Genomic DNA, 12,557 nt, shown 5'->3' with positions numbered 1-12,557 from the left:
ATATATATATATATATACATACATACAAGAAGGAGCAGTCTTATACATTATCTGTACGCTACTTCAAGCATTTCACAAACACACGTACACGCACGCACACACACACATGCACACAAATACACACACACACACACATATATATTCCAAACTATTAGAGCAATAATATATTTTCAGGACGTTAAAAATTATGGTTGCTCATAGAGTGACAATTGAATTTACAACTACAAAGGCAGATTGTTGTTATTTATTATACAGCACAGGTTACTCTCTCTTAGTACTCATATTTTTGCGAATTTCGCTGTTCACATAACAAGTATGTGAAAACATATATATGCTTATATGAATACATTATTGTCTTATATAATACCGTCATTCAAACAAGATTTCAAACGATACTTTTGTACTAAGCCCCTGTTTCACTTTTATGACGATAATTGACATTGATACCGTTTATACCAATACCGACAACAAAAGTACACCCAGCGTTAACAATGCAAACTAATCTGTGAGTTATCTAACACAGTATGATTATTCTCTCTTTACAAGTCTTTACATTTAAATTAAGAACTTAACCGGTGCTATAAAATGTACGTGAATTTTATTATATCACTTCTAAGGATATAGTTGAAATGTTAATAGGACTTAGCTTACCGAAACTTTAACATCTTTATAGCTAAACTGAATCTATAAGATTGCTGTCACACAAAGTGTTTGTTATACCAACTCCTATGTTATTTATCGATTTCTTAAAGAGATCTAAAAACTAGACAAAAACTGATGAAAGAGCGATAATGTTGTAAATAAACCGGAACATCATCACCATTATTGAATTCTCATATTTCTTTACATGAAACTGATTGCCGAATATGATTGTCTAATACATACAACTTAAAATTATCAAACACTGTTCTTTGAAAAATAGCTTATCAATTCTCTATGCTACGATTAAATAACAGGCCATTTTCGAGAAATATAGAAGAAAAATTCATCGAATCTCATGCTTAAATGCATTGATGATATCTGCTCAGACCACATGAAAGCATCTGATAACATATATTAGACTAACAATAACTGCTTGTATCCATCTGCTATAGCTTTGAACGGAGATAACAAAATAGTAATGAAAAAGTTAATGTAAGCAGCCCAGATGGACAACAAAACAAGAAGATATCACCAACAATCTGAGCAGCAGATCTCATCATTTAAATATTATCAGAAAACATGGAGTGAATAACAAGTTAACAGCATGTTACCTACATCTCGTGCAAAACTGAACAAGAATATATGGAGATTCTACACGTTAGGAACTGGGAAAGAAATTTATAACTTTAATCTTGTTGAATGAAAAATTGTCCTCACAAAAAGAAAACTACTTTAACAAGCCAACATTAACCACTAATTTATTTCTAATCCATACGATTACACACGATGAAAAAGAAAAACAATATCTTCATAGTAAAGCCAATTCTAAGGAAGATTTTAAATAATTTTAGTCTATCATCTAGAATGGAAAGTAGTACTGAAATGGGAATGCACCACAGCGAGACACGACTAATGAAGAATGCTTTACCAATATCTAGAGTAAAACACAGTAACTTGTGTAAAGTTTATAGCAATAGGGTTGTAGCTCTCTGCCAAGTCAGTCAATGTTTTCATTCCTGACCACCACCAGATTTGCATTTAGCACAAATTGAACATCACATGTTTAGCTATTAGATATTGTGCTTCAATTTCCAAACAATAAAACACAACCACAATAGATGATCTCAAAAAAAAAAAAAAAAAACATTCATAGATGGACTCATAAAGAATATCTGGTAGTTGAATATTATTAGATGCAAAGAAGGATGGAAATCATGAGCCATCAGCTGTAAGTGATTGATAAATAACTAAAAAATCTACGGTCGCAGCCGAATAGAAAGATTCACACGAAAAGTAATTGCCATTAAAAACGAGCCGAAATTCAAACGTTGTTATATCAATAATAGTATGAACGTTAGGATATTAACTCTGAAATTGCATTAATGTCACAAACTATTTCGATACATGAAAGACTATAGCATTATTCTTGTAAATATTCCATCTCGGGATGAACTGGGCACATTTGACATGAACCGGAATTTATAACTACAATATTAAATGAGCTACAAAATGAGTACCGAGTAAAGGTCTTTTCTAAATCTCATGACGTCATCACTGAAACTCATCTGGTTGTTGCAAAACGACCGAATGGAAAATCAGTTACAAGGGATCTGTAAGCCAGCCGTTGGTGCAGGAAACTCACTTCGAGAAGAAACTTCACAGAAGCATATTTAAGTGAACAACAGACGTTGAGATTGATGTACCCGACTGGTTAACTGTTACGCGAACAACCCTCGTACCTTATTAACAGGATTGTTTTCAAGAATGTCTATTGACTATATTGTTAGAATGTAAAAAGGTATTTCAATTTTCACTCTATTCGTGGATGCAGTTATCCCTACGCCTTGCTATTAAAACAATGATAATATGTTCCACACACCTGTTGAAATTTTGTTAGTAATTGAAGCTACTAACATAACTAGAAACCGAATGGATTTTCGATGGGAGTATTTCACAGTGATACCTTGTTTATAGTGTTTCTTGTCATGACAGTGAACCTTTTGTAGACTCTGCTAAAGAAATGTGAAGTTGTATGATACGATCTACAGATGAGGGAAAAATTAATGCTATTTACACACTTTTTTGTGGTTGAGGTCATTCAGCTGTATTTATTTATGCTATACTCACGACACCAAGAAACTGTTAGAATTGGCAATATCATTCACACAGGATAAAAGAATAGTGTTTAGTGTGGGTGAATGTTCATATTCAGTGGTCAGTCGAGGAAAAATTGTTGACTAGATAGGGGAGATGGCCTGTCTGTCCTCCCCATCTCCAGCGCTGAATGTTATTAATATCTAGGGTTTGGGTATTTTGCATATGATGTTGCTGTGAATAAAACTACAGTGATAAAAGAGTATTTCAGTATACGTAGAAAGGGATGGAAGTCAAAACTGTCTGCATTCAATAAATCATTCCACTCACAATGCTATCGCAGTTACAGCCCTGTAAAGGAATGCGAAAACTACGTTATAGAATCTACAGAGAAGGAAAAAAAAACTAATGTCGCATCTTATTTTGTCAAAGACCTTATGTTGTATTTGAGTAATATTCACAACAAGAGACAATCAAAATTAGTCACAACATTCTCATGGGATATAGTAATGAAGTTTGATCAGTCAGTATAGGGGTTAATATTCGGTGGTTAATAGAATTGTTGTGAAAAATGTGGATATAAATGAACAATGATGATTGCTACACAGATCTCTGCTTTGACAATGTTGTATAAGCTAGTGCTTTAAACAATCCTACAAAAGAATACTTCAATACACTTCGGAAGTATAGACTTCAGAATTGTTCACATTCTGTAAGATTACATTCCCTAATGTTTTTGCAGTATTAGTGCTAGTGTCAACGTTTGAGATACTAGACTGGACATTTGAAGGGATCGACAACTTAAACATGAAGACTAGGAAGATACTAAGCACCACTAGTAACTTGCTCATTGACAGTAATACTGAGAGGAGTTTTGTTAAAATGAGGGTAGGAAGCAAAGGTATTTGGTCAGTTGAAATAGTTTTTTAAGTATCCCATTACTAGATAAAACCTACTGACCATAAACAGAGAAATTAGTACCTCTGAAAATGCCATGTGAATAGATTAAAAATACCTGAATAGGTACTTTTAATTTGTGTCTAGCTGTTCCATGCGAAGCAAAGGTTACTGGATTAACTTAAATGGTAACTTGCAATGAAATACCCATCATATCCACAGAAAATTATGCATCAGTACAAATGTTGCAAACTAGAAGCGTATGCTAACACAATTGACTGAGAAAATAACCTCTTTTGGTCCTGTGTAAATACATCACATCTCATCTAGAAGAAGAATCTTTGCTATACCGGAATAGGTGGCGGCTATTAAATACAACTTGTGACAGAAATATCGTTGTGACAGAAATATCGATTGTGCCATGCAAGTATGGGAGATACCAGCCATATTAACAGCAGCCATCCACAAGTTGTTTCTAAAAGCATTTACGATGCTAACTGCGAGGACAATTGACCTGATATTATATCAAAGCCCCACGCTATACAGATAGAACATAACTAAACATTTTTTGACAATGAATTATTAATAGAATATTTCAATAAAAATAGTAACCTAATGAAAACAAAATAGGTTTTGATATCTGCATATATATATATATATATATATATATATATATATATATATATATATATATACATATATAGAGAGAATTCACAAAAAACAGCAGACGAAGAAAGGTGGTGTTGAAAACAAATAGATGTATTAGTATAACGCTTGAGAATTGAGAAAGTCTTTAACGTTTCGAGCCTATGCTCTTCTACAGAAAGGCACACGGAAAGAAACAAGGGGAGAAACAAGGAGAGCAAAAAAAGGAGAGAAAAAAGAGAGAGAAAAAGGAGAAAAAAAGGAGGTGTGTGTGTGTGTCTGAGTTGTTGAACAAAACAGGGGCGAAAACGCAGCCCTGAATTTCCGATTTAACACTGAATTGCTCTGAAGATGCTCCACCGATAAAGGGACTCTGGCTAGCATTCTGTCGTGGAATTTGCGAATGGTAGATAAAACGGAGAACAGCCGAAGTTTGTAAGAATTTTCCATAAAATTGCACGATTAACGGAGTCAAAAGCTTTCGTCAAATCGATTAAACAAAATTCATTTCTTTTTTGTCGCTCTCTGCATCTTTGGAGAAATAAGCGTGCAACGGATATCACATCAATTGTGCTTCGTTCGGGTCTGATACCTCATTGAGAGTACACTCTGATACGAAGATGAGAAGACGGCGGAGAGTAATGCGTGGAAGACACATCTAGAAGAGAGATGTCTCTGCAGTCGGATCGGTCGTTTTTCCTTTTGAAAATGCAAATGATGTTGGCATTTTTCCAGCGCCCAGGAATCTTTTTGTTTTTCCAGCAGAGAACCAGGAAAGAGTGAAGACATAACTCAAGTTGCGGTCTACCGTATTTGTAAAACACGCCAGGGGACTTCTTATTGTTTAGGGAATGGCAGAAGCATGTGTTACCGTTTTGATGGCAGTACTTTCATCACCTGCCGACTCTAAGCGAAAACTCTGCCATCAACATCGCAGATTTTTGAGTTCCAATATGCATAGACGCTGCACCCACTGCTCACGAAACATCCTCACTCCAGCAATCCTTAAGTGTCACGCACAAGACTTATGCTCGTCTTAGTCTTGACATCAATATAAAAAACTGAGGTCATGCAAGCGTCTTTTAATCAAAAGCATCCAGCAACGTTGATTCTTTTAACTACCTAGGCAGTGTCATCTCACAAAATAGACATATCGACGAGGACATACTACAACGGATCAACCTCACCTCTTCCTCGTTTGGACGCCTCCGTTTGGAGGCCTCCGAGAACGAATATCCTTAAACAGAAATCTGAGGTTTGGTGTCTATCGTGCTATTGTCATCTCAACATTACTGTATGGCTGCGAATGCTGGACCTTATACTGCGATTATGTGAGGAAGCTAGAGTCATTTCAAATCCATTGTCTCCAACGAATTCTACGCATTACACAGAAATTCTCCAACAAGCAAGAATTTTCAGCGCTGAAGCCATCATCCAAAGCCCTCTTCTACGCTGAGTCGGTCACACTATCAGGACGCCTGATAATCATCTCCCGAAAATGATCTTCGGAAATCTATTAACCGCTTTCACTCACACGGGGGACCAAAGAAGCCGTTCAGAGACCATCTTAAGCTTGTCGTCAGGTCCTGTAATATTCAACCAGCTCAACTTGAACACTTTGTAAAGCAGTAAACCTGGTGCTTCCTCTGCGATGAAGGAGCTGCACACTTTGCACTAATCTGACTCACCAACAACATAATGGGAAATTTCCCTTGTCATTTGTGTTCAAGGACGTGCCATTCCAAGATAGGACTGTTTTCACATCTATCAACTCACAAAAGCTAAGATAAGACTCCTACAGGACAACGTCGTCGTCAATTTTGATGGACAGCTATAAGCATATAAGCAAGCATATGGCACAATGTAGTTGCACACTTTTGATGCAAGTCTGAGGAAGTGCCTCTCCAATGTCTAAAACCGCAAATAGTACCCGACATTTCTTTTAGAATTTTCGCGTAAACTGGCCTTGCAAATGGAGATGATACGGAAAAATGCATAACTTATAATTAAAGATGTGATAAAGAATTGTCTGTGTCTTCTTCTTTTCATTGGTGTATACATACATACATACATACATACATACATCCACACACACACACACACACACACACACACACACACACACACACACACATATCTGATGTGTGTGTGTGCGTGTGTCTATCTGTGTGTGTGTGTATGTATGTATGTATAAAATTTCCAGGATCCGATAGAGTTAAGGTATTTAAGTAACAAAGCACTAGGGTAGACCCGGGGATAGCGCATCTGTGCAATATCAGTGTGTATGGAGACTCACGAACTTAGGGAAGTAAATACGGATTTGTCCCTCCAGTTACGCATGTTTTCCAGTACTGACCACATACACGAGATATACGAAAAGTCACACGGGTGTATATTCCGGCACGTATTTCCCGGTCCACTGTTGACTCAAGATCCAACTCAGGGACATTTTCGAGTGTTGTGAAATATAAAGAACCCGTCTAAAACAGCAATAGTGAACATTATGGCACCTGTGTTATCATATATATACACATATATACATAATCCATACAGCTCCACCCCCATACACATATATTAGAATAGTGAGGAAAGGCAAACAATTAGGCAAGACATGACAAGGACATCTAATTTCGTTTAATTCAATTTAATTTAGCTACAGAACGAATGATAAAAAATAGTAAAATGTCGCCTTTCACAGCTTTTTCTGGGATATCAAATACTGAGGGGAATTATAGTTAACACATTCTGGTTAGAGAAAGATAGATAGGTAAGGGCCTTTTACTAGATATATACTATTTAGTTCAGCGATGGGTATTAAGTCTATAGAAATTAGGTAGGTGGAATAAATAAAAAAAATCTGGTGTGAGAAAGATAGGGAGATAAATAGAGAAGGTCATTGTAGCAGATATATACTAAGCAGTATAATGAGGGGTGTTTTCGTCTTGGGAGATTAGAGATAATGAGATTACGGGGTGGGGAAAATGTAAAGATGAACACATAAGGCGAAAAGAATGAAGGCAGATGCCGGACCTATAAGGCTGGTTATCAATATAAGTGGAGTTGTAGGTAATAAAGTGGACGTAAAAAAAAGATAATATACATTGTCTGTAGTGGGTGGTCAAATGATAGTAGAGGGGAGGCCTAGGGTTGTCTAGTCAAAAAGAAACGCTGGAAATAGATGCCAACTAGCAAACAAAAGATTTAAGATTTGTGGTAGAAACGCTAAAGTTAAGTCATAATGTTATGAAAATAAAAATAAAAATGAATATACAAATTTTAAAAAGTTATGAAATTAAAATTATAATAAAGTTAACGTAGAAAATTAAAATTAAGATAAAAATAAGAAAAAAATGAGTGTCCGTAACGCTAATGAAGATACATACACCTCATTATACTCATTAGTATATATCTACTACAATACCCTTATCTACTTATGTACCTATCTTTCTCACACCAGATTGTATTATTTATTCCTCCCTCCACCACTAATTTCTCTTGACTGAATACCCTTCCCTGTGCTGCATAATATAAATCTAGTAAAAAGCTCCTACCTATCTACCTTTCACTCACCAGAATGTATTAATTATTGCTCCTCTCAGTATTTGCACAACTTTGGAATTGCTGGCATTCATATTTCCTCATTATGGAGAACTTCATAACCATACTTTTTTCTTCTCACCATGGTATACCATCTAACCATGCTTTCTGATCATGGATTTACCGAAAAAATACCCGATCTAATTGGATTTAGATCAGGCATTTAGATCCTGGACATAATGAACCACCACAAATATAATTAATGAGGGACGTTTTTTCTACTAATCTATATCTCTCCGATGACGGGGTACACACCTAACAGAGTCTTTACTTGATACGATGCTTCAGTAGCTGTGAAATCCGAGAAACATCTATTAGAGACTATTTTTTACTATTTTTATCATTCGTTATGTAGCTAAATTAGACTGTATTAAATCAAATTGAATGTCCTTGTCGTACTGCTTGTCTTTCCTGTCTTTCCTCACTAATTTAACTTACACGTACTCACTCAAAGGAAGCGACCTTGAACCGTTTTGAACAACGCATTCACATGACCACAATTTCAACTACTGTCCAAACTGGAATTTTTGTGGCGCGCCTCTTTGAGCACTCAGAATATATACCTATTAATTTGAGTTATCCTAGCGGAAACTCCTCATGTCCTTTTTATGCATACACGAAGTAGTATGAAAAAGTTCCTGGACTAGTTTGGTAGCGCTCCAGTAGATTGCAGCATACGGCTGCGTGTGCAACAAGAACTAGCAGTTACCTTGATGAGGCAGTGTGCAGAGTGACATCGCCTTGTTTACTTTGCAAGTTGTGAAATTTGTGTTTTTAGGCGTTAAATTTGGGAAGTCTGCTACGGAGACATTGAGCATGCTTCGGCAAGCTTACAATGACGAGGCAATGAGCTGTACGCAATGTTTCGAGCAGCACGAGAGCTTCAAAAGGGGAAGAACATCCCTGAAAGACGATGAGCGATCTGAAAGACCTGCCACAAGTGTCAACCCGGAAATGCGTATAATCATCAGCTTTTTGAGGCGTTTGAGGGAGGACATTCGGCGAAAGCGACCGGATCTGTGGAGCGCGAAGAATTGGATTCTTCTCGACGACAATGCATCCTGTCAGAGAGCTCTTCTCACTCATGAGTTTCTCGCCAAGAACATAGTATCGCTTCTGCAAACCGCCGCTTTATTTGCCACATTTAGCACCTGCAGACTTCCATCTCTTTGTCAAGATGAAAATGCAGCCCAACGCTAATCATTGTATCACCGTTGTCGAGATCCAGAGCGAATTGCAGAAGGTCCTCGACTCGCTTACGGGAAACGACTTCCAGACCGAATTTCAAAAATGGCAGAAACCTTGGGACCGGTCATTGCTGCGCAAGATGACTCTTTGGAAGGATATGATATTAAAACTTAGGTAAATAAGTTATTTTTGTTAAACATAACTAGTCTGGGAACGTTTTGATACCACCTCGTATACACAAACCATCGCATATGCACATGGTATACACACACACACACACACACACACACACACACACACACACACACACACACACATATATATATATATATAAAGAGTAGTGAAACACGCACTTGTGTATTGAAAAACCACGCATCCCTTCTATATGTACTAGTATACCCACACAGGTACATCCATATATTCAAACACTCACATATTCAGAGATAGAAAGAAATGTCTTTCAATTTCTTAGTGATCAGTTTGAATTTTAGGAAGAATTTAAATCTCAAGGAAAAACGTACATAGATACACATACCTGCATTAATATATAATGAAAGAGTGAAATAGGGATACAAGAAAGAGTGTTGGAGAGAATACGCGTACAGGTATTTTGTGTACACGTGTATATGCTTGGAAATATTTCTTCGAAACTTAATTGTCAAATATGAGCGTGTATCCTTAATACGTCAACTCCACACAGATTTTACGATAGTTTCTTAGCTCCCCATCACTTCAATAAATAAATAATTATTCAATTTACCCAATTCTATGTTCTCTTATGGTTGAATTTAATTCGGTCATCAATCTCTGTAATACTAGTTTCTCTATTATGCAATTAATTTAATTTGAGGCGTCAATATATGTTTCAAGTACTTTCAACACACTTTATTTTGATTGTCCAATGGTATCTGTCTCGGAACTGAACACAGTCCATAGTGTAAAATTACTACGGAGAAAAATTTCATGAAAAATTGAAATTTTACTCTTTGTTTTCATTTGTTTATGAAAACAAAACATAGTTCAAGAGATTTAGCCTTGATGAAAGATGAAATGATTTATATTTTTCTTTCATTTCGGAATACTTTCTGATCCGAAACATTCAGCTATAGTAGATGATTGGTGTGCCGGTAGCGGTTGACTAGTATTCGTCCACAATGTCCTAATGAGCTGTTGCATTTCGGTGATACAATTTAAAAGTGTTTTATAGTCATTCTCAACCCACTGATATGCATCGAGCATTATGTTTTTAAATTCCCTTTCTTTACTCACCTCTTCATTAAGATCTTCACTTTCTTGTCGTAGCTGTTTTATTTCTGATTCGAATCGATCTTCATCTAATTTAATTTGATTCTTTAATGAGGAAATTATTCCTTTAGTTTCGTTTACGAATTCACTTTTGCTACATGCTTCAGCATAGATCGTTTGTTCCAGTTCATATTTTATTGTTTTCAGTTGCGAAATAACATCATTATTTTCTTTAATAATTTCATCCTTCATGTTGTTTTCGTTGCTTTTCTGTTGTAAAGAATTATTCAGTTCTGTTTGTGCATTTAACATAGATTCTTTTTCTTCTTTTAATTTTTTAATACATTTTTCTTTCTTTTTAAGTTTTGTGTCTAATGCTAATTTCTCCGATTTCTGAATATTCAACTGTGAAATGAAATCAGTATACATTTCTGACATTTTATCTATGTTTTCCTTGATTTTCTTCATGTCTTCAAATGTTCTATTTTTCCACTCATTAAGTGTACTCAGGCACACTTTTAAATTGTTGACTTTTCCTACAATTTTGTCTTTTTCGGCTACCATTTCACATATGAAATCTTGTTGCTCGCACATAGTCTGACGGTATTTGCTAATTTGATTTCGCAACATTTTTATCTCTTCTTTAGAAGAGTTAGCTTTTTTAGAGAGATCATCAAACATGTTTTTGTTTAAAGTCATTGCATCATGATTAATTACATCCATCTGAAGTTTTTTACATCGTTGTCTAAGTGCATGTTTCTCTTCTTGTAGGTTTGTTTGCAGCATTTTCATGCCCATTAGCTTTTTATCAAGTTGATGTTTTTCAGCTTTCATTCTACATATGACTCCCAGTAACTGCTGTTCATGATAAGGCGTGCTTTTGCTCCCCACACCACAGATATCATTATCAAAGAGACTGCTGACACTTAGATTGGATTTCAGTTGTTTATCTCTCTTATAATCTGAAAATTTCCTTGAAGGTTCTATTTGGTCAATATTATTTCCAGCAAATTTCTGTTTTCCTTTTGGAGAATATTCTTTGGAATATGAATGAAAGGAGCTTATTTCACAATTTCCCTCTGGTTTGTCCAACATATCCCAACTGTCAAACGAACTACAAAATGCATCATTATTTTTAAATGACTCCAAACCTAGATCTGGCTTTAGAAATAAACTGCGATGTATTTCCGGAGATTTTTTTAAGATTGATGTTTTATTTATGTGAATCCCGGAACTTGCATTAGAACCAATGGATTGAACGGAAACAGAAGTTTTAAATGTTTCTTGACTGTTGGATCCATCTGCATTTTTGGTTTTGAGAATGTTGTCCGAATCCGAATCCGAATCACATAAATTCTTATCTCCCATTATAGGATTTGAACTATCTAAATTGATTCCATTTGGCCAAGAGTGTCAGGATAATTACACTTTGAGACCACCATTTGCATGTGATTTATACGGCAATGATGTTAATGCTAAAACCCCTGATTCGAAACAAGTTGATGCCACTTACATTTTTAAATGATGTTATAACATAATGAACTGATTATGACGTCAAATGTATAATATCTTCAAAATTTGCGAAATCTGCAATAGTATCAGTTTTTAATGTGTTTGAGAGAGAAAAAATAATACAGAAGCGCTTTTACTCCTCAATTGAAAATAGATTTTTGAAGGAAAAGTAACAATCGACTTTTATGAAAGACGTAAAATCTGAAGAAACTTGGTGCTGACTTCGTCGGCGAATCATGCTGTGAAAATATTTCAAATGAATTAATCTTCTTCCAAATCGGTCTTCCTCCCAAAGGAAAGGTCACTCTCTAAATATCAGTTTCTTTTCACTCCTACAAAATACATTAGCCAAACTCAAGAAATTCAATTGTAATACAGTATGGTTGCTGACTATTGTGTAATTTATAAATAATGCAAACATTAAATTTCAATGTTATTTAATTCACCTAAGCAATAGTTTCTTTTCGTAATATATAGCATATTTGACAATATTCTGATATTTCCATATTAAATAAAACTACATAATGACTAATAGATATTTCGTATACCAGTCTATCATCCCAATACACTTTTACGCCCTAAACTATTGAACATAAGTAAGAATTCAGTCGTTAATCTTTAATAACCGCCTTGGTTCTGTCATTCTATAGCTCTGAACATTCATGCTTTCAATCTTGATTGGTTTGATCTTAGATATCATTTATCATGTATGAGTTATTTGAAAGTTTAGTTTTGGC

At 35.4% G+C, this 12,557-nt stretch overlaps 1 protein-coding gene across 3 annotated transcripts in view; it reads right to left on the bottom strand.

Annotated features, from left to right (window-relative positions):
* The window catches only part of LOC128247113 (coiled-coil domain-containing protein 73-like), a 32,969-nt gene extending 21,118 nt beyond the window's left edge, over positions 1-11,851 (bottom strand). For all 3 annotated transcript variants that reach the window (XM_052965933.1, XM_052965934.1, XM_052965935.1), the window contains exon 1: positions 10,333-11,851. In XM_052965933.1, coding sequence (XP_052821893.1) covers positions 10,333-11,676 — 1,344 coding nt within the window. In that variant the 5' untranslated portion in view covers positions 11,677-11,851. The remainder of the gene's footprint in view (positions 1-10,332) is intronic.
* Between the last annotated feature and the right edge of the window lie 706 nt (positions 11,852-12,557).

The sequence above is a fragment of the Octopus bimaculoides genome, chromosome 2 (genome assembly GCF_001194135.2).
Source record: "Octopus bimaculoides isolate UCB-OBI-ISO-001 chromosome 2, ASM119413v2, whole genome shotgun sequence".
Taxonomy (NCBI): domain Eukaryota; kingdom Metazoa; phylum Mollusca; class Cephalopoda; order Octopoda; family Octopodidae; genus Octopus; species Octopus bimaculoides.
This window is presented reverse-complemented; position numbering and strand designations above follow the sequence as displayed.